The sequence below is a fragment of the Motacilla alba genome, chromosome 1 (genome assembly GCF_015832195.1).
Source record: "Motacilla alba alba isolate MOTALB_02 chromosome 1, Motacilla_alba_V1.0_pri, whole genome shotgun sequence".
In the NCBI taxonomy this organism is placed as follows: Eukaryota; Metazoa; Chordata; class Aves; order Passeriformes; family Motacillidae; genus Motacilla; species Motacilla alba.
In genome coordinates, this window is record NC_052016.1 from 113088720 (window position 1) to 113112861 (window position 24142).

At 35.2% G+C, this 24142-nt stretch overlaps 1 protein-coding gene across 7 annotated transcripts in view; it reads left to right on the forward strand.

Annotated features, from left to right (window-relative positions):
* Positions 1 to 24142, forward strand: part of IL1RAPL1 (interleukin 1 receptor accessory protein like 1) — a 687863-nt gene that overhangs the window by 413347 nt on the left and 250374 nt on the right. For all 7 annotated transcript variants that reach the window (XM_038131495.1, XM_038131526.1, XM_038131505.1 and 4 more), the window contains 2 exons: positions 4582 to 4768; positions 5850 to 6003. In XM_038131495.1, the coding sequence (XP_037987423.1) occupies positions 4582 to 4768; positions 5850 to 6003 (341 nt within the window). The remainder of the gene's footprint in view (positions 1 to 4581; positions 4769 to 5849; positions 6004 to 24142) is intronic.

Below are 24142 nucleotides of genomic sequence, written 5' to 3' on the forward strand. Positions count from 1 at the left end.
AGCCCTTCCAGAGCCTGGGGAAAAAAAAAAAACAAACCCAAATAGCAAACAAAACCCAAATCCAATAAAAGGGAATCCTGAATATAAAGTTTGTGAACTGCTGTCCTGAATTAATGCTCCAGAAGCCACTGGGAGAGGGGCAGCGACCTGCTGGGGCCATCAGATCCTGCCACCAAGGGGATGTCAGTGCACAAGAGTAATCCTGGCTGCCCCGTGGTACCCTGGCCTTCCTCCCTCACCACGCTCCCAAGGCCTCAGGCGTGTCCTCAAAAAACCCTGCTGCTATGTAGAGGCTTTAAAAATTTTTGTGTGAAAGTTTAAAAGCTCACAAAGAGCCTTTGGAGCCACAGGCCAAGAGCACGGGCAGATTATCAATAATGTGTTTTTGTTTCTGTCTTGAATGAATTCTTTTCTCTCCAGCTTTCAGGCATCCAAATTACTGTAACAGAAGTTACTTGGACGGAAAAAAGACAAAATTGTGTCTGCAAAATCAAGAAAAACTAATTAATGATGTCAACAAAAGTTATCCCCAGAAATGTGGTGAACCGTTTATATAAAGTGAATATGGACATCACTGGCTAAGTTATCTTATTAAAATTTAAAATAAAACTGCAAAGAAAAGATTTTTCTCAGACTTTCTTTTAAATGTCCAGTTCTGAAGGGGTTGGAAATAAAGTTACTTTTCCAACTCAGTTGGAAATAAAGTTACTTTTCAACTTTGTATGATGAAGAGAAACATAAGAGAGATTTTCTGGCTTCCTGTTTGCTCTCCAGTTTGTTTACTCTGTAAATAGTATAATGGAAAGCACTGGGGTGGACAAGTAACAGGAAGAGTCCCACTTTCCCTTCTGTCATGAATAGGGATGATGAGGGATGCTGCCTGGACAGTACTGAGCTGTATAAATCCATCACTGAGCTCTCTCTGGTGAGGCTGGAGACTGACAATTATCAGAGGTCTTTTTCTGAGGAAAAAAAAAAGCAGTTTTGTAAGCGTAAACCCATCTGCCCCATTTTAGAGATGTATTTATAAAGAAACCATGCTTCAAGTGCTTAATTCTCAAAGCACTTCTTTAAATGTATATGGGAATATTGTAAATATATTTATATTTACAATATAATATATATAATATATAATATAATATATATATTATATATATAAAGCTAAAGCTTAGAGAAGATAGTCTGTGTGTGTTTTCTTGTCAGGTTTCCCCCTTGTGCCTCCTCCTTTTCTCTCTAACAAGTTACCTGTTCATTTAACTTTGTTCTAAAATAAATTTTATTGAAATGGGTTTGATGTCTTAAATAAAAAACACCAAACAGCTTTTTTCTTCCCCTTATTGTATTTTGTACTTTAAGATCTCGTTATTTTAGCACTTGAAAATCTATTGAATAACATATGAAAATGAAAACCTTCACTTTATATATACAAAAAGGTTCTTGCTAACTTTATATTTGTGAACATTTGGGACAGGTCAGATTAGGGATAAATTAATTCAATCATTTGTCACCTCTTCTGATCACCATATTCAGGAAAAAAATAAAGGCAAACAAACAAAAGAAACGCCAAAAAATATCATGTGATAAGTGAGTTAGAGCACAGTTTGGGGAAATAATTTTTGGGGAAAAGAGTCCCCAAATAACAAGCAAAACCCAAATCCAGTTTAAAAGGGAATCCTGCATATGAAGTTTCTGAACTGCTGTCCTGAACAAATACTCCAGAAGCCACTGGGGAGCAGTGACCTGCTGGGGCTAAGTGGCTAACACCAATTTCTAAAATTCCTTAAACTTGTGCTATAGGGTTTTTCTTTTGTTTTATTTGCTACTTATCTGGTCCCTCAAGTAAGAGACATAGGGAAAACTGTTTTACTTCTAACACATGAGCATTTTTTACCCTCTGCCTTATGTGCATGCTGCAGAGGGCTCTGCTGCCACTTTTTCTGCGCCTGAGAGGTTTGACATATTCTGTATCCTTCATGCTCATGTAACCAGCAAACTCAGACCCTCTTTCTTCTTCTTCTTCTTCTTCTTCTTCTTCTTCTTCTTCTTCTTCTTCTTCTTCTTCTTCTTCTTCTTCTTCTTTTCCTTCTTCTTCTTCTTCTTTTCCTTCTTCTTCTTCTTCTTTTCCTTCTTCTTCTTCTTCTTCTTCTTCTTCTTCTTCTTCTTCTTCTTCTTCTTCTTCTTCTTCTTCTTGTTCTTGTTCTTGTTCTTGTTCTTGTTCTTGTTCTTCTTCTTCTTCTTCTTCTTCTTCTTCTTCTTCTTCTTTTCCTTCTTCTTCTTTTTCTTCTTCTTCTTCTTCTTCTTTTCCTTCTTCTTTTCTTTCTTCTTCTTCTTCTTCTTCTTCTTCTTCTTCTTCTTCTTCTTCTTCTTCTTCTTCTTCTCCTCTTCATTCCTACTTGGGGACTTTTTAATTTTCTTTCTCTCTGTACTGTGAGCCCATTATCTTGGTTTTCTTACCTCATGCTGTTTGTGTTGCTCTGCCTTCTGTACCCGCCTCTTTGAGTTTTGTTTCATCCCAGCAGCCTTGGTTTGTGACACAGAGCATGAGATGAGTCAGATTGACAGTGCAGTTAGTATTTAGAATTGAAATAAGGAAGTCTGTGTCACCAGTGGGCATCTGGAATTGGAGGATTTTTTTGATAATGTTTTGAGATTTTGAAAGGTAATTCTGTTGGGGAGCTCAGCTGACAAAAATCCACCCAAATTTTTTTTAGTACCTTGTATCTGACAGTTTCGAAATATCCACTTCAAACAATGAATTTAAACATTCTGAGATATTTCCAAAATGCTTCTCTTCTGGAGCAGGAAGCCTTAGCTGCATCTGCTGAAGGATCTGCTGTTGCGATGGAAACTTGGATGCGCCTCAGACAAAATTCTGTCTCTGGCAATTGACATTGTCACTGTTGCAGAACAGAGTTCTTTAGTGGATCAAAACATTTAATCATAATTTTTGCAAAATTCACTCCGAATAGTGAAGGATGCCTATGCAAAAATTTTACTAACCTTGCTTCTTCAGAGACTGGGAAGACAGTAAAGTGTCCTCCTTTTTTTTTTTCCCCTGCCATGTCCTCCTAGAAATATTTAAATGAGATTCAGTAACATGAACTAAATATGATGCTTAAACATAGGAACAAGGAAATATGATGCTTAAACATAGGAACAAGGAAGGAATTAAAGAGAACATTTAAATGTGAAAACTGTATAGCCAAACAGCTCCCTATATACTGCTTCCTGTCATCTGATAACAGGACACTCCCATCTAGTTAGTTTACTCTTAAACCTCAGAGTTTGATGGATTGTTCAGGACCTGTTTCTAAGTGATGAGTCTTCCAAGAACAAAAAAAAGCATTTTACCAGTTTGGAAAAACAGAATTAAGTGACTTTTTATGATATTTTCAAGACACATGATAAAAAATACATAAAATATTCCAACACCTTAATGGAGAAATTACATAATTTGCACTAATGAAAAGATATTCTTTAAAAAGTGAGTGATTTTCAATTGCATAAACAGGTAAGAATGGGAATTGGCTCTTAACCAGCTTAAATGAAGCAAGAGTGATCCATATTCAGTGGATCCTATCTTTGACTTACATAAAGCTTAAACAACCTTATTTGCTTTATACAGCCAGATTCTCAAACGTGGTAACAAATTATACTTACTTCTTCATTATAAGGAAATGATTTTGTGTTTGATTTCATTACAAGTCCATGAATTAGATAGACAGCAAAGGGTCATTCCATTCAAAAATTTATCTTCCTAAGACTATTCTCTAATTTGATAGTTACTTAGAGGGTTACATTTTCTGTAGAAAATTGTACTCTAGAGTTTTTAAATTAAGTTTTCTTATTCTTTTTTCCCTAAGTATTTCTATCCCCTCTTATTGAACAGAAAAAGGAAACAGATATCAAGAAACTGATTTTGAGATTCTACTATGTCTGATACACATAGGTCCATCATAAATAAGCAATCAGCTCATAGGGGATGAGAATGGTGATGAGGAGGTGAATATTTCTTCTGTGCTCTTTGCAGGATCCCCTGTCAGCAGGCCAGGGGTAAAATTAATTTACAGAACAGTGGGAGAGAAATCTTACACCATCACAGTGTGCTCCTGGGGAGTACTCAACTTTATTCACTCATTTGCTCCCCACCTGGAAACTCAAATGAAAAGGGAAAAAAAAAAATTCAAGCAGTTTTGTCTTTTTGCCTGATTGAATCACAGAGTGGAATGTGGGAAGGCAGACAAAGTTCCATAGGCTCTGCCTGCCTTGCTTATCAGCATCCAGAAGCAGATGTAGCAACAAGTTTCAGGAGAGAACATAAGCTCATGAGGTATGTAGGTAATGCAGAATATTTTGTTCTGGGAGTATGGGCATTGAAGGCCTATGGTCAACAAACTGGCAGTGCCTTAGATTGAAACATTCTTAATTGTAATTAATCACAAGATTAGTTTTAATTAACGTCTGTAAAATGTTGCCACTGCTGGCTGAAGGCATACTCAGTGCTGATGAATATGTGGCTCTTGGTGTTTTGCTCAAGTTCCAATTTATTAGACTGTTCTTTCTATTTTTATTGCATTACAGAAACTCAACTTACTGTATGAAAGTGTCCATTTCGCTGACGGTGGGTGAAAACGACACCGGACTCTGCTACAATTCAAAGATGAAATATTTTGAAAAAGCTGAACTTAGCAAAAGCAAGGAAATCTCATGTCCTGAAATTGAGGATTTTTTATTTCCATTTAGGGAGCCTGAAATTCTATGGTATAAGGTAAGGAATGCAAGAGATTTATTCCTTCAAATGCATATTATGCAATGTTCTTATGATTCTCCTGATCTAAATGTGTTATGGAGCTTGGGTTGTTTTTAATTTTGTCAAGAAAAGACAACAGAACCAATGGTAGAAAAGAATTTACTAATTGAGGAATTCAAATGCTTCCTTTAGTAAACTGTATAAGAAATCTATGTATGCTTTACCTGAATAAATGACTTAATTTTGCAGCATAAAATTCAGCAAATACTACCAAAATTTCTGTTTCTACATAAATATTTAAAGTCATATTTGCAAATATAATTTCATTGTTTTTATCAATAACTTTATTTCAATATTGTGTTATGCTTTCTAGATAATTACTTAAGGGCCAAGTTCTTGCAAGTAGTGTTGCCTATGGGCAGTGCAGTAGAATTAATTATGGTATACAAGACTGTGCTACCTAAAAATTAAAATTTTGTGGCCTGGAAAGATAATGTCCAAATTAACTGATAGCATATCTAAGATAGGAGAGGTATAGCAAACTATTTTCTTATTCTCATCTTGGATTTTGTATCTTTAATAAAATACTTTTTTAGATTAAGAATGCCTCTTTTCTAGGTGCAGAGAGCTTTGATTTTATGATTGTTTTAGAACGAGATATATAGTATCCTTATTTTCCTTATTCTCATATTCTGTTTCTCTACATTTTTAATTATAATATTTTTTAAAAATTGAATTTAAAAAAATAATTCTCCCCTGCAGCCTGAGCTACTGGTAATATAAAAGTCATACATTGCAGACATAAGTGCAATGCTAAATAAGTAAATTAAATACAAGCAACTTAGCAAACCAATGTCAAAATTTAATTCCACCAAAGGAATCAACTCCCTTTTCCAGCCAGAGGTGTAATCAAATCAGGTGATAAAATTAGTGTTAAGCAACATCTAAATTGGCTGAATTTTTACATATTTAGTTTATATACATTTATATCTAGCCTGGGCTCTTGCATAGTCGCATTTACTTTGGGCAGCATTGTCCACAGTGGTCCATTTTAAGTGTAAGAACACAATCCCTGAAGTTTTCTATTCTCTTTAAACAGGAATGCAAGTCAAAGACATGGAGATCAAGTATTGTGTTTAAAAAGGACACTCTTGTCATTCGGGAAGTTAGAGAGGATGACATTGGAAATTACACTTGTGAGCTAAAATATGGATTCTTTGTTGTCAGAAGAACTACGGAGTTGACAGTTACAGGTAACTACAGGCTCTTTCTATCTCTTATATTCAGAAAAAACCCCCACTGAATATTGTGGTTCAAGTTGTGTGGTTTTGAGTCATACCATTTGCACACATCTTTTCTGTGCACCCAGGTATGAATGGTTGACACATTAAAACTGTCCTGAATACTTTGCAGTGGTATCTGTAATACCTTGGCAAGTCTGACTTTTGTTCTGTTCCAAAAGCTTGTGGCCAGATTTTTTTTTTTTTTTTTTTTTTAAGTAGAAAATGTGGTCAGGGAGCAGGTAAATTCAGACAGCATGTCCTCTTGCTGAAAAATAAAAAGTCTATCAAATTCTGTCATGTGATTAAATTACTTGGGACAAAAAAGTAGCTGCAGCAATAACTCCTTGGTACAATCTCTAATTGTCTTTGGAGATGAGAACAGCTGTAGCCACAACCCAAGAGCAGTAGCTCTCTGTCCCAGGGAGACAATTTCAAGTGTTGAGCAGTGCATGATGAGGGACAGGAGCATTTTTCCTCTGTTATTCTCTCCCCACTTTCTCTAGTATATAGTTCAAGAACTTCCTGATCTCAATCATTGGTGGTTACCAATTTATCTATTTTTCATTAGTCTGATTATTTTTTTAATCCATTTAGTCTTGGCTTCAAAAATATTTTGAAGTATTAAGTTGCACATAGTAATTATGTAACATGAATGAACTCTATAATTCAGCAAGCAGCAATTGCATAAGATGCATTCAATATAACCTGCTTTTAAAACTACTACATGAATATTTAAAATCCATTATGGATGAAAACAAAATAGATACTGCAATAACAGCATCCAAAGCAGCAGAACAATATGAAGAATGGTCCATTGAATTTTCAATTCCTCACCAGACCTCTAACCTCCATTTTACAATTATGTAAAACATATAGCAGAAAATACATGTAAGGTAAAAATGGGCTTTTACAATTATAGGATTACAATGGTAGGCAGGGTGCATCATGATCTATGTAATGCTGTGTAGTTCCATGATATATTTCTTAAAAGAAGAAAGAATGAGGATTTTCCTTGCAAATTAGAGCTGAACTATATCCAAAGGGTTGACAAAGAGGTTGAATGTATAAGTTCTTGTACCTTCAAAATATCTAGTAAACCAAGAAAAGTCTTCCAGAATAATTATGTGGGTTGTTCTTGATCCTTTTTTTGTATCCAATATATAAATCTGAGGCACATCAGTAACTTGTAACACACTTACGTTAAGCATTAGGTTGAATTGCAACAGTTTTCTTTAATGGTGAAGTTTTTTTTCTCATTCACTGTATCCTGTTTTCCCTCCACATTAATAGAAATTATGGTCAACTAGGGAATGCAATTTTCCATTGTTGGATGTGTCTGGGAATTTTATTGTTTATGTTGTTTTGGGAGATTCAAGTAATCAATCATATTAATTTAAACTCAATAACCAGGATCTCTTTGTTGTTGTACAACACTGATTTATTTGGTCAGTACAAATAGGCAATTATTGTCGAGTGATTTACCTCACAACAAACATCCATATATTCTGTTTGATTGACTCTGATATAAAGAAAACAGAGAAAGATTCTTCAACTGTGTGATTTATACCAGAATAATGTCAATAATCTCTTGCAATATTTGATACCTGGATTTCAAAAGTACATATTTACTGCATCTTTAAATGATCCTTTTTGGTTGGTGCTCCACTGCACAGCAGTATTTCAACAGGCTCAGACTGACAGAAAAGAAAAAGAAAAAAAAAGCACTGGAACCAGATTCATGCTACTATTTGTAGGAATAGTTAAAAAAATGCAATTCATCACTTGTAGTGTAGGTAGGAGTTCAGTATTTAATGTTTAACTAGACAAAGACAGAAAGAGACTTGGCTGATTTTGATGTGCTAAAAATGAATGAATTCATAGGGAGGGAACATTCCATTTCCACCTCTGCAAACCCCAGCAGATTTAAGGAAAACCTCCAAATTACTAAATTCCTTTGGTAGTACAGTGGGTCTTCATAATATCTTTATAATATTATGTGAATAAACAGAACAAGCAGATAAATTTACTCATGGCACTGATTTTTTTACACCTGTTCCTCACCACCTCTTCTCTCTGGGCAACTGTGGACAGTCACCACTTAGGGATTCCCTTCCTTTCTCCCACACAATGTGTTTTGTCAGAATTGCTGTCTCCTTTAGGGAAACCTGCTGCTCTTACAGACCATTAACTACAGATGCAATTATAAACATGTTCCTTTCAATATTGCTGTTGTATATTCTTGTTATAACCTCCATGCTTTACACTTTAAATATCTGTGTGCCTCATAGTGAAACATGCAATGGCTTGTACTCTGATTTTTCATTAAAGGTGAAAAATAAGAAGGGAATCCACACATTTAGAAGAAGATCAAACTCACTTAATAGGCAGCATCCATCTGATCTAAGTATAGCAGTTCAAAACCCCTAAGCCATGGAAAAATATCACTTCCTTTCTGTTTAAAAAATGAGAAAAGAAATTGCCCCTTCTTAACTTAAATTATAAGCACTGAATGTCACCTTGGGTACACCTTTACAGTATACCTTTAGAGTAACAACTAGTTTGTAGCTTACTATTTTGTTTGTCGTTTTGGGTTTTTTTTTCTTTGATCTTAATGGAAACTTTTTCAAATTTTTTGAAGATCTGTATCTCGCACTGAAATAATCTAAGTGATTTGAATATATTTCTTTATTGTTCTGAGATTGGACCTAGAAATTCCTTGTTTTGCAAAACAAAAACTATACACTGACTATTTTAGCTTGTGACTAATCAAAATACTCACATAAAAAGCATAATTGATATTTTTTTTTGGGTTTTGGTTATGCAATTACACATTCCACAATGGCCTGTAATGTACAAAGTGATTTTATAGTTCAGATTAGTAGGCTTTCTTTTATATGTGGAATTTTAATTAAGGCATTCCTGCTGTCTCTGACATAATTAATTAAGAATGATTTAGCATTGGAAAAGAATCCTATTAGAAAAGTATAGTGTTAATTTAGTCATAGTGCACAACATGGGTCAAAATACTTTCCTTCAGTGATTTATTTCATTTAAATATTAGGTTTAGGATTTTTTTTAACCTATTGTACTAAGGCATTTGCAAACTCTTTCTGCTTTTGAAGGGTTTCCTTCAGGTCAAATGAAGTCCAGCCTCTGTCAGAGGGAAAATACCCATCCCCACTGCAATAACATATAGTGCTCCATCATGAACATCATAAAGCAGACAGACCCCATCAGCCTTGCTGTTGGAACTTTACTTATTCTGTTTTAGTTCTAAATATTAGAATACTTTTTTTCCATTTTGTCATAAGTGAGAAAACCTTATACCTTGCAGATGGAATCAGAGCTAATCAGTAGGTTCTTAATCCTGAAGCCTTTCCTCAGAGACACCCTTTGTTTTCTTTATTCATTGATTAGACCCTGAGAAGTTCCCTTGGAAACAACTCGTGCTGGAATGGGCACAGTTTTAGATTGTTTACAATCAAGTTATAGGAATAATAAATTGTCAGACTAATTTTATTATTATTATTTAAATTCAGCCTGCTTGGTTTAGCAAATTTCTGCAATAATCTTGAAAGCGCTGGTTTATTCTTTTCTGTCTTCAACCCATGATTTTTTTCATCTTTAGGGTTTTTTTTAGGCAATAAAGGAGGAACAAATTTTTTTTCCCATTCAGTTATGCTGTAGTCAACTCTTAGTGCTGGTTAAAGTTGGGGTTATATTGAATAAGCTTTGTCTCTTTTGCTTTCTGACAGATTTATTCCTCATAGGCATAATGGGAAATCTTAAATGACTACATGTATGTATGTATTTTTAGAGCTGAAAAGATCACTGTAAAAAAAATAGTATGAAGAAATAATTATGATTATATAATATACCTAGCCTCTCAGCTCAAAACACGTGGATCTTTTACATACAGCTAATCACCATATATTGTGAATAAAAAACAAAAAAAATGTTCTGAAAGAGGTCATACATGCACACATGCTTTGAAGGTTATAGCCTGCTTTAAGTGAGATGTATTTCAACTCAGTAGGGCAAAATGTTCACCATTTTTTCCCCAAAAAAGTTGGCTTCAATTTCTTCCAGGTGTGCTGCTCTTTCACATTCAGTACATCAGAATGAAGAGAGGTGCTGCCATAAGTATGTTCCACTTTATTTTTAGCAGGTGCTAGGTGAGAAAAGTATTAAAGAACAATGAGAGTTGTTTTCCAAGCATTTAAAGATTTAGCACAGACTCTGCTTGGTTTCTGAAGTTAATGACTGGTATGAACTATATTGAATGTACCCAGTGACTACTTGATTCAGCTGATCCTAATAATTATCAAAGCTGACGTTCATTCCTTTTGTTCATCATTAATTTAATTCCATTCCAGAACATACTCAGGTAGAAATTCTATTTACCATTATTCTGTGCAAAGACTAATAAAATATAAAGCAAACAATAGACTCATTATGAAAGCAGCATGTTCAAAATACTAACCTAGCATTTTAAAATGCATAAAATCCTGTAGGTTAACACAGTTGCAGCTGAAGAATGGGATTTTTTTTTTTTTTTGCAAATTAGAAATGAATAATTTTCTTTTATAGTGCAATCATTTTAATGCACCTGAAAACAAGGATTTAAATTAATTTCCTGTGTGTATTATAGTAATAATAATCAAAACATTATGTTGATGTTAGATAAAATGTTCTCTGTAAATGTTCATTTAACATATTTATTGTAAATGGGTTTACAGGGTCATTCAAAACCAGCCTTATATGAAGACAGCAATGAGCAAAGCTTTATGTATTTTACTTTAAAGGAAGTGAAGGTGATGTAATGTACTCTGTGTTATAAATTGAAATGACTAATTAGAAAAGCAGCTTCAGCACTTTAACAAAGAGATGCATAAGTTAAAGGTAGAAAAAAATCCAGATTTTCAACCTTGCTGCTGGTGACCTTTAGACATTTTTTCCTTTGTCGTTTGCTGCTCACAAAGACCAGTTTTAATTATTAGAGATTATTCCTATCATATTTAGGGTAGAGATAAGATCCTCTCTCTCTACTGAAGATAATTCAAAGTAGGCAAAGCAGGGTGGTCAGATGAATAAAGATCTGATGAATAGTTTGTTCCCTTTGGGTGGTGTGTTTATGTGCTCATCAATCTGGACAATGCCCTATTTCATGCTCAGGATGCTGCTCTCTTTCTGTTGTTTACCAAAAGTGCTCCAGGACATGGCCACTAGTAGTTGATGAAGCAGTCATGACTTCTGCTGGAGTCCTGTACTCCCTGTGGAAAATACAGTGACAGTAAAAGTGAGGGGGATGTTTCAATAGTTGGTAAGAAATAGAAGAAATCTTAGTCCATAATCACAGTGAAGAATTCCACTTAAATTAACAAATTAGATATTATGCAAGAAGTGCAGTGCATTACCATGCATACTGTTGTTAAATTTACAACAATTTTGCTTATTTCTAACCTGATGGCTTTTTAAATTTATACTATTTTTTTCCTGAAGGTTTTTTGTTTTCAATTTTGGCTTTGAGTGTAAAGTTAAGGACTAATGTAAAATAATAAGTCCAAACAAATTTGGTTTTCTATATCAGGTGAGGGGAAAAAAATAGGGAAATGACATTTCCAAAATAGAAGTTTGTTTGTGTGAGTCAATTTCCCTTCCTTCATGAGTCATAAGAGAATACTGAAATAAAAACAATGTGAATGGATGCTGTTACCAGGATCATTGTTTCAGTTTAGTGTAGTGAGTTAGTTGTTAAGATGAATTCTACAGAGAGAAAGAATTTGCAGACAAAAGTTTATCACAAAAATGTGCTAGTAACTACTAAAGACATAAAAGACTTATAAACTTGTAGTTCAATAATACCTCACAAAATTAAATAAATCTGTTGTTAAGGCACCCAAGATGCTTGTTAGGCAACCTTTGAAAAAGTAGATAAATTACACTGAATGTTAATGTTTCACGTTATTGCTACGGAATCAGAAGACTTCATTTTACTTTTCAATTCCCCTAGAGTATGTTAAATCCACCAATACTGTCCTGACTGAGCATTTGTCATTTCCAAAGCTTTTCTTATACTGCTTCAGGTAATTTATATGTACAGTGGAGTTTTCCAGGATGGTACTTTAATAAACCAGAGTATAAAATGTACCAGTACAATAGCATAAGGACCTTGTATTGCCCCCACCCTAAAAACAATCTGTACACATTCTTAAAAACAGTCTATGCACAATTAGACTGATTGAATATTTAGCTTTAAAATGGAGACCATATTTCCAATGCTTTCAGTGTCTTTCAACTGGCTTAGGCAAGTTCTAAACTCAGAGCAACTAAGCAAAATTATATTGGTAATACATATGGTCAGAGAGAAATTCCAGACAATGCATGTACCTGAAATCATTGCAATTGTTTTTAGAAGCAGAAAATTTTTGTTTACAGAAATAAAAGAAAGATACCTCATTTTAACTACAGCAATATCACATGGGGACATGGGTGCTAATAGAATAGTAGCCTCAAAATCATCTAGCAGGTATCTAATATATGTTCCACTATATTAAAAGAGTAACTTCTCTTGAAGAGTATGGACATCCTCCAAAATATTGCCTTCTCCCATTCATCAACCCCCCAAGGAAAAAACGGCTTTTTTTTTGTTCTGTTTTCTCCAAGTATTGATAAATTAGCCAAAATATCATAGTATATAAACAATAGAAAAACTGCATACCAAATTTAAGAAACAAGTTTTACTTGGAATTCTATTATTACAAGTGTGAATCAAGACTGAAATCTTAGTTTTTTCTGAGATTGGCATCCATTTGCCCATTGACTTAAAGAGTCAGTATTTCATCTTTTGACTTTCTGGTTATGAAAGATCAGAACTGACGTAAAATTTAAAAATTGAAATAATTTTTTTTTTAAAAATCCAGCTCTGCAAATCACCCTGATATTTTATTGGCTATTCTCTCATGCAATTTCTTTCAATTAATGAGTGAAACAATTTTAGGAAGGTAATTTAAATATTCTTTCTTCATGCTTTAGTAACAGGCAAAATGCATGGTAGCTGCATAGTGACCCTCCAAAAGAGGATGAACAAGAGATGAAATCTTTTTCTTTTTTTTACCATAATGAAAAGGGAAAAGCTGCCCATCTATTTCTACATGACTGTAAAGTACAGATTTTAATTCTGAAGGTCTGAAACTATAGTTCCTCCCAGTGTACTCACTTTGGTAAACAGTTTGTTTCAGTCCTTACTGGAACAAATTTGGGTTTGTAAAACACCTACTGACTTACTGGAAAAAGAGAACTAAAATTCAACAGTCAAGGAAAATAACTCTAGGGTACTTTATCTGAAAAGTTTAAAAATTAAAAATATGTTAAAGGGAATAGAAATTACTAAATCAAAATGGTGTAATAATTTAACTTCCGATGCTTTACTTATCTATATGAGAGCTTAATATAGGAAAACAATTTCACCAGCTTGTTTTTTTTTTCTCTGTGTGAATGTGATAACACACAATAATTGTTTGAATATGAAAAAGAAATTTGAACCAGCAATGACATTTTTCCATTTCTATAATGCAGTTTTTCCTTTTGCTTTGGAGTATTATATTAACACCCAGAATTAATTGATCCATATAATAAATGGATTAATTTAAAATATTAGATATAACTTCATAGAAATATGACTGAGGAGTGATATAAATCAGTGAATTTCTTCCACATTCTTTAGACAAAGTGAAGATGGAAGAACTAGAGTAGAAAGATGCCTGTGAGTTTTCTCCCTTTCTAAATCATTCTGTTTCACCTCACTGCATTCTTCCCATGTTCAACAAGAGGATTATATTTCTCCAGACACTCGATATGACAACGAACATTTCCAGCCCTTAACAAGCCCTTTGTGGAGCTACTAGTCCCACAGCATAATTTTACTCAAGTTGTGGAAGGTTTATTTATGGTGCATACATGACCTGTTGTGTGCTTTTTTTCCCCTAGAGGTAAGACTCTTCTCGCCTAGGTTTAATATTTATACCCACTGGCATATGAGCTGGCTGCTCCTCCCGGCACTTCTGTGATGTGACTGATATCCTCTTTATGCCAATGTGTGGAACATCAGATGAGCTGAGTTTTACAGAATTCCACTTCCATCTCTTGACAATTCAAGGGCTTTAGTTGACAAACTTAAAAGTAGATTTATAGGCATCTAAATCACATGAATCCTGCTTTAAGGTTTCATGGTTGTTATGGTTATAACTTTTGGGAATGGCAAGCTGGCTCTACATTATATTTTCTTGTTATAAAATAAGTGTAAAATTTCATGTCAGCTTTTCAAAGCCGACAAGTACAAATCTGTGGTAGAAATATTATTTGTTTTTTAAACAAGATGTACAGCTGGGAAAAAAACCACAAGCTTTTGGATATACAAGGCTGTCTTTAAATCTCAGGGGCTTAATATTCCTGTTGGTCTAATAAAATATATATTGCTTTTACCTTGATATGTCTAAAGCAACATTACTGTTATTATTTTTCATGGTTTTAAGTTTTCTTAGGATGGAATCACAGCATGCATTTCTTTAAGCTAGCTGCAGTGTGCAAAATAAGTATAGGGTTTTCTATTAAAATATTTCTGTTTTGATTAATTTTGGCAGTTAGAATAAAATGTGCTGCATGGTATTACTCGTGTAACACTGAGTTTCCCTTTTTCATTTTGTGCTTTATTTGAAAGTGATGACTGTGACTACAAGACAACTGGAAGCTTTCCTTTTATACATCACTATTCTCAATTCAAAATAAACTAAGTATAAAGAAAAATGAGTCCTCTTTGAAAACAAAGGTTTTGGTTTGAGAGCTGCAGTAAACAGAATAAATGTTTTATTATAAAGCAGGTGGATTACAATGCTTCAGTGTGGAGATGGTAAATTTATTTTAAGCTCCTATTTCTGTTCAGTCCTTACACATATCTTCTAACAGGGAACTTTTAATGTTGCTATCAATAGTCTCTAATTCCCAGCTGAGTAAAGAACTGAAGAGAGAGGTGATTTTTGTTTTCTTGTCGCATAGCTCTGCCAGGAAACCTTGTGTCTTCCATGCACATCCAAGTGAGAAATGCAACTTGCCATGAACATCTGGCTCCTTCAGAGCTTTGAGTCTGGCACTAGATCTCGAGCACCATCTGCCTTATGGCTGGACCTGTTTTAACATGAACTGCTTAGACCCTCTGACTCTGCATTTTCACTGAAAGGCTCCTATCTTTGTATGTTGCAGTTGGTACTTGCCTCTCAGTTTGCGATTTCAGTGGCCCAAGCCATTCTCTCTCGAAGCCCTTTGTCCAGCCTGCCCCATGAACGCACAAACCAGCAGCGCATTTTGGGTCTTGGTGCCACATCTAAAAGGTGCAGCAGCAGGAGGTACCCTTGAAGGGCCACACTGCCTCCCCACAAACACTGCTCTGGCTGTTCCTGCCCTCCAGCAGACCACCAATCTGCTCATCCTTCCCTGGGCAAAACACGGAAGAGCCAAATCTTGGGAAGAAAGGCAGCACAAAAATAATCCCCTGAGATGGAGGGAGCGTGGGGCACTGCTCCTGTGGGGCCAAAGTGAGCATCTTCCCCCCTGGCCACAGCCTCCAGCCCAGCAGCCACCCCTCATGCAGCAGCAGAGCCTTGCTGACACCCTGTTTTGAATTTTCAGGCGTTTTGTTCCTTCAAAACAATTCCATTGGTTTTTTTTGGAATTTTTGAGCTAGCGTTCAGAATTCAAAAAGTCACTCATGAATAACGAGGCAAAGGGCAAAAATTGCATTGTGATAAGCTAATTTAAATAGAAATAGGCTCATTCCTGTGTGTGGGTTGCATATACTTTTTCATTATTTTAATTTAATATCTAGATTTTTTATGAGTAAACTCCGTTTTCTGAGGAGCTACTCTGACACCACCAGGAAAAACGAAAAATTGAGGCTAGGTGAGCTGTTTGTCATTTTCATACAGCTAGCCCTGTCTAGAATTTTTGCTTACATTTGAGCAGTGACTGTTTATTAGGATGAATGGGAGGGCAGGAATGGGGATTTAGGAAGAAAAGACACTTGCAAAATGTGGATAATGTGACATTTAGTAGAGATTATGTGATCACAAGAGGAAAAGCATTTATTGTTTTTCCTATTCTCATCAACAAATAAAAACCTGTACACTTAATAGGAAATATCCCTATGCAGCTATTTCTCTTACTAAGAGATGCTCCAAAGACTGAAGAAAAATGCTTGAAAGATCTAGTCTGGCTTTTGAAAAGTCAAGGACATTTCGAAATGCTTTTGCATGTATTTTGTAATGTCTTATTCTAATACATTATAAATGGTAGTTGGCAGATTACATCTCATATTTTCAAAAGCTAATGTCTGTACTGTTCTGCTCTAGACGTCTTCTTGTCTATGTGGTTCAAAAACATCTCTGTGATCTGTCAGAGTAGTTTTGATATGCACACAAAGCTGAGAGAACAAGGATTTATAGACTCCACTCATAAACACATTCAGGTAGAAGTGCCTGCTAGAGGGTGGGCAGAAAGCATAAAGCACTGAAGATGCCTTACTTTAGACTATAGTATAAATAAATTGGAATAAAATATTATAAATTTTAAATAAAATTTATAAATATTATAAATACAATAAAATATTATAAAAACAGGGTCCTGTTTTACTTAATAGTTCCATAAGACACATGATAACTGTCAGTGGTGGTTTTTCCTAATCTGTCCTTTGAAAACAGCAGTTCTTAAAAATGCTTCTTTATTAAAAAAGAAAACTAATCCAAACAAGATAAATTATGGGAGAGTTGGGCCTTGTAGACCAAATTAAAAGACTTTCACGACTCGAAACTTTTCTTTCCATTTCTGAATGTATGGCAAAGTCACTCTTCTAAGAAAACATGAGCTGATCTGGTTCCCTTATTAAACTGAGTGCTTCAGAGTATCAAAGGGCAGAAAACTTGCATTAACTTGATTAAAAATACTATATTCAGTCAACAGAAAAATAACTAATTTACTTTTGGAATTTTAAAAGGATTTTGTAGGCAGAAAGGAGGCTTTTTTAATAAGTTAATTGTTGCAGAATGAATAACTACATGAGTGGAAGGTCCTTGTAGCTCTTGCTCGTGTATATAATGGAAGAGGAAATAAAATTAGTAGAGTAAGAAATGCAATTCTGATTCAAAAACTGAATTGGAGGTGGTCTTAATTCTTGTTAGTTTATGGCAATTGATAACATCTAGTCAAATTAACTGAACTACTGTTAAATTTTCAGGGTGTGGATTGTACCTTCAACATTGTACCTTCAACATTCAAGAATAAAAAGGGTATTTATTCTTTTAGAGGCCTTTTAGCATTATCAACAAGTTAGGATGGAAAAAAAATTGTTTTCTGCCATTTCAGCCATTAAAAAAGAAGCTAACCCAGTGCTAAACCTGTAGTCTGTAAGGGATTTTGAGAAAAGAAAAAAATTTTTGTACTGGATTGGTGGGCTGTTACATTAAAATTTTGAAAGAGGGTGAAAAATGTACTCATCTACAGCTAAGAGACATTTGGTGATATTTTTGCCTATTCTAATAAAAACAATAACCACAATGCTATTAAAATCAGTTTTACCTCTTTTACTTTTAATTATAAATATTCAAGTGTTTTAATTAAACACATGCTCACACCCATTCATTAAATTTGAATGGAGTTTGCAGACTGCCAGTCAAGAGAAAGAAATCTCTTGAGGAGAGGAGAGGAGAGGAGAGGAGAGGAGAGGAGAGGAGAGGAGAGGAGAGGAGAGGAGAGGAGAGGAGAGGAGAGGAGAGGAGAGGAGAGGAGAGGAGAGGAGAGGAGAGGAGAGGAGAGGAGAGGAGAGGAGAGGAGAGGAGAGGAGAGGAGAGGAGAGGAGAGGAGAGGAGAGGAGAGGAGAGGAACACACAGGTTGCTTTTGTGGTTTTTTTTGTTTGGGTTTTTTTTTGTGAGGAGGAAAAAAATCTGTTTTAAAACTGCTTAGCTGCATGTGACCTTTAACAAATTTTGAGTAACACGTCGTTTAAGAAACATATGGAACTTTCTGCCCTGGAAGGAAAATAAACTTTTAACGAGAGAAAGGTGATTTAAAATCCTACTATGTTTTTAGGAAGCTCTTCTATGAAATAGGAGGCAGACTTCTAATTCCTATAGTAATACACCAACTCTTTTTCTGAAATAAGATGATGGAGGTTTTGCTGGGTGCAGGAGAAGAGTAGCTGTGAATTCAAACCAAGGCAGCAGAATAGCTGTGGATAGAGCATTTATTTAAGACAAACATATATTTCTTTCCACTGTGCAATGGGAGCCTGGGAAGACTGCAACACATTTGTGGTGTTCAGGAGAAAATGAATATGCAAATATAGAAGAAGTAAGAGGCTTCCACCAGTAGAGATAGGAAAAATACATGTAGAAAAGACAGTGATTTATTTTTTTCTGCAGGAAGCCCAATGTAAATGCAACTATGATTTTCCCTACTGTGGGATTCTGTACCATTTTTCACAAGATACTATTGACACTAGAGACTGGTGAGGTAGTCAGAAGTTCTGAATATATTTAAATGAATACAGTTGTATCTGTCATCATGAATGGCTGCTATAATCACAGCTTTTAAAACCCGCTGTTGGCTTCAACAGTCCATGGTACAATGGAGCTCTTCAGAACTAGAATAGTTGTTGACATTCTATTAAAGAAAACAATAGAAGTGGAATGAATATGCTTAGATTCCTTTTTACTCTGTACAACTGATTTATAAAAAGAAATAGCAGAGGGAGAGAAAAACAAGACAAACCACAGTGAAAAGTAATTAAAGATATGAATAATTGGGAAGGGTAAAATACTGCTACAGCTATAGTAGAGAATATTTGTCACCATTTAAACTATTAAATGGATTTTTAAAAATTGAATGTCGTTGTATCATAGGGATTGTCATAGCTACCACACTGAATTTTGTTTCTAATTTCTGTTAAAAAATAAGGTTATGTAAGGTTTTTAATTTATCATTTATGTACCAGCAGTCTGTATAGCAACTGTTATACAAGATTTATTCAGCTTAAGCTATAGGTATTTAGATGCTAACTGCTGAAAAATTCAAAGGTGATGGATTTTTGCTTAAATTTTTGCATTAGATATTTCTGTTTAAATTAGCTGGTGATGAATGTACTGTGCCTCAATCTCATTGAAATGATGCTTTCATGAAAGTTTGCTGCCCAAGTTTGTAGAGAATGATACAGCGAAAACATCAGCCAAAACCAAATCTAGACATCCTTTCCTTGTTTAAAAAAATCGTGATTTCCCTCTCCCCCTCCAAAGGGTAGCTCTCAAAATCATTTTAGAACTTGTATGAAACACGTTGAGGAGCTTTGCCTTTACCTGTCAGCTTTGCCTTTACCTGTCATCATGAAATACTTCAACTGCAGCATGCAGCCTTTTCCTGTTTGAAAACCTTTATAACTGTTGTGCTCATTCTAAGGAATATAGAAAGTGAGAGGCTCCAAATTGCCTTTGAAGCTATTACTACATAATCCACTGCATGATGTTCCTTCACTTGCTTTGTTGCTTTTATTCTAGAAATGGCATTATAGCAAAATAAACAACACTGTCAAATATATAAACCTATTTTTCTCTTTCCCTAAGGTTATGTTAGCTACCTATACAAATATTTGAGAGATATCTTTGCATCTTATGCACAAATGGTAAACAATATTAAAATATAAATGCATGAAGAATATTAGAATACGTTTGTATGTTAATGTTTAATATGGCTTTATTATTAAATAATCTGTCACAGCCTGTAAACCCTCCTCCTTCTGCTGCACTGGGTAAAAGCAGAACAGCTTAGCTAGGAAAAATCAGAAATACCTTTAATTTTGTCTGCTAAATTTAAGGTGGGACTTTTGCATCCACATACCAAATTGTTCTTAAATAACCTTGATTGTCCTTTGAGACTTGACCCATATGCTTGGAACTTCACCAAGCATTGTAAACAGGTTAGGGTGCAAGCTGTAAATATTGAAATTGTGAGTCTGAGGCAGCTTGACAACTAGACAAGCATTTAGAATTTTCCTAATCTTTTTTCCATATGTCATCTGTAAGGAAGTATATGGTTACATTAGAAATCAAGCCTATAAAAATTGCTTGCTATCCCCTTGTTTTCTTTCTGGAAGGTTTACCTCTGCCTAATATACCAGGAAAATAACTGAAATTATTTAGAATCTCTTTTTCTTTTCAGAGTCATGAGCCAAGTCTTAATGGTCTATGAAATACGAATGCCTAAGTAAATGAAAAAAAAAAAAAGTAATTGAGAATTTAGACTCTGTGGAAGTGAAGAAATGCGGGAGGAGGAAACGTTAGAGAAGGCAGATATTGCAGCAAATGAGGCTCAAAAACTCTTAATGGTACTAGTGGGAATTTACTATTAGGATGTGCGGCCTGAAAGATCACAATGTTCACAAAGTCTTTTTTCTGAATGACATAATTTTGTCACTTGTATAGTAGTTCCGTCAAATGATGATTTTTGTGTCACTGCTGGAGTCGCTGAAATGTCACCCATGTCTGGCAGTCATTCTTGAAAAACAGGCTTACCCACAAAATAAATAAAACCACATTCTAAACAGCTACTGCAAGACTGCATGACAAGAGCAGTCGGAGGCCAGAGCTTTCTGGGTGTGTTCAGACAGTTCCAGGTTCGGAGATATTTGAAAAAAACAAAACTATAGTTTCATTGCCCATGAATTCAAAGTCTCAGAACTCAAAATCTCTCTTAATCTCTATATCATCTGTACTAGATTCATGAAAAGAGGGACAAAACCACACAAAATTCCTGTTTATAAATTAACAGGCATATCTCATTGGGATTCCTGTCTGACAATGTCTACATCACAGAAAATGCCATTGCAGTCAGCACCATCTTGGGTCATCTCAGAGAAGATGAGACTTGAATGATTTTGGAGGTTGCACTACCAGCCTCACTACTAGGCAGAGTCTCAAAAGTACATCAGAGTACAGGGAGGATGGAGAAACCTCTCTGCTCTGGTTTGTAGATAAAGAATTTGGTTCATGGCATCATGATTCTTTGCCACTCAGGATAAATAACTTCATTTGAAATTAAATGGTCTCTGTCTCGTTTCTAGACATCTTTCAATAGTTTGCCTGCAGCTGATATAGAAACGGAAAAAATAATTCTTGAATGGCAAATCAAGATGTTTACTGAAGTGTTGCCTAGATTCAAATTGGGTTTGTTTGTTTGTTTTTCACACAGAAAAGAAAATTGGATTACCTGACTTAGAATTTCATTTTAATGTATTGATCCCTACTTAAGGAGATACCCAAATTACTCCTAGATGGTGGTCTGCCAGGGGGTCAGCCAGAGTTAGGCTAAACTGCAAATTTTTATGTTGAAGGACTGTGATGTATTCTGCTCAGCTTGTACACTATGTCAGCTTCAATATTTGTTTAACAGCATTTTTAGCTGTTGGACTTGATGAGCTTAAGGATCTTTTCCAACCTAAACAATCCTGTGATACTATGATTCTATGAAAATAGCTGTGGTATTCTCTTATGTCACTACAAGATCCCTTCAGCCCAGCCATATTTTGCAGCCACAGAGTCCAGCAGCTGACAGTATCAGTATTAGTGTGTGCACTAACTCTTGACAATGTCCTGTATAGAATGCTCTTTGCATTTGAAATTCATCATTGCCCTATCAGGATCCCAGACTTCACTCAGTATTCTCTGAATATTTTTCTAACTTCAAATAACATTTTGGAGGTTTAAAATTAAGTTGGAGACAGTTATCATGAAACCAAGTACTTTTGGCTTAAATCGTAGATGATTGTTTTTGAATAGCAATTCACAGGGTAAAAATCAGTATTTGCACTCAGAAAGGCAGTATTACTTCAAATCAAAGAAACAGAACCCCACCAGCTAACAGCAGAAGTTAGTGATAGCCTGTTCTGCCTAACCCAAAATGTGAAAGCAGAACACTTGTACTCTGCTGTCCAAATTTCAAGCCACTGCTTTCAAGTTCAGGGCAGCATTACACTTCTAAAGCTCCTATCTCATCAAAACTGCTGCAAAATTAAACACTGACCTTTGCTCCGAGAGCTGAGGCAGACATTGGAATTTTCCATAATGGTCAGCTGAAATTTCCTGTGCTGCTACCAGTCTCCCTTCCTGCAGGATCTCAGGCTGCCCACAGCCCTGCTCCTTGAAGGGGAGCTGTGTGAAATGCTTTGCAGCAGCACCCACTTGGTAATTGTTTTTCTGTCTAAAGTTTTCAGTGCTTCTAAACCAGGCAACATATCAAACTGGCAGTGAAAACTGCACAATACATGGTTGCCTGTGACTGTCAAACCTCCTGGAGTGGTGTTGGCAGGTAAGAGCTGCTCATTTCTGGCTAATCTAGATTTTTTTTCCAGTGAGTTGAAGACAGGTTGGATGTGGCAGTGTTGGGACCAGTCTTTAGCTTTGTACTCAGTCAAATGCAGAAAATGTTCTCAAGCACATTTTTCAATTTCTTTATTACAAATAGAGGCATGCAACACTTAGTGTGCTTGCCTTCCTGGTCACAAACTCTTCTGATCACATTCTGAGGGACAGAAAAGTCTTCAGATACTCACTTCAGATTCTGTAATTCCAGCTTGGTTCCTAATTTTATTGTGTGCCAAACAGCATTTGGACATCAGAGGAATGCATCAGTCACCCTGAACGATTTATAGGAAGACTTTTTTTTTTTATCTAGCTATTTAAAAAATAAAATGTTTTGAATTAATACTGCTCTGAGTTTCATAATTGCAGACATAGAAAAGCATACTGTGAAACATGTAGAGCTACACAATAGGTAGATGCAATTTTATTTACCCAATATGTATTTTCTGGATACCAATTCAGGCTAAAGTTCCTTCCTGGATTACCATCTTTCATGGAAAACTTTCATTAGCCCCTCAATGACCCTCAGACCATTTTAAGAAATACATTCCCTTCCCCTCACATGGCAATGAAGAGGTGGGTCAAATGGGACTGTCATTCTGCTTCTCCAGGAGGTCAAGACTGAGTGTTAGAAGATGCCTCTATTGCCATTAGTGCTGCTTCACAACAAAAAAAAAATACCCACAGAGCAGGACTAAGCTGTCTTGAAACTCTGACTTTTCTCCATGTAAACCTTTCCTCTCTGACTCTTGCTTATCAAGGAGCTAATATCTTATGAAGTGAAAAATAGGCATGACATTCAAAGAACCATGTGTGTATACATAGGTATGCGCATGATAGGAGGAAGTAAGAATACTAATAGATTGTTCAGACCTGAAACATAATTCCTATAAACACAATTTTTCCCCTAAATTTGACCAAAACTGAAGACTATGTCTTTCCTGGTCATCTCTGGTGCTAGTTATGGAACATCAGGATCTTAATTACCATTTTTGTCAGAAATTCTAACCTTCAGTATATAAACGATATGCCAGTTCTTTCCAGTGGTTCTCCTCACTATAGCGCTGCTGCCTTGTTTAGAGTGACCTCTCAAAAAAAATAAGAATTATGAAAATAAAATTGTTTTGCTCTGTTCTCTTATGATTTCACTGAAATAAATTTCCATGAGTCAGATTAGAGCTGTGTTCACCTGAAGGACCAGAATATAATCAAACTGGAGTAGCACTTTATTGCCTTTAAAAAGAGACTGATCTTTGTTAATTTGCTTCTCAATACCTACTTAAATAAATAAGCTTTTTAAAACATGGCATGAGCTGATTAATTAACAAAAAAAAAAAAAATCCTTTGGAAAGAGACTGTGCAGCAAAATGGCCTTAGAAGGAGATTCCTTTCAAAACAGCTTATCTTTTTAGCCATTTGCAAGTTTCCCATTCTTTGCCAAAAAAAAAAAATTTAAAAAGCAAAAAAAAAAAAAAAATAGAATGACAGAGGGAAAAAAGTATGAAATTGGAGTAAATACATTTTTTTCAACACTTCTGTTCCTTAAAGGAAAAATATTTCTATTTCTGGTCCCTATGCAAACATTATAATAAATGTCATTAACTGTGGAAATATGAAGCAGTAGCAACGGATTGGAGGTAGGAAGGATATTTCC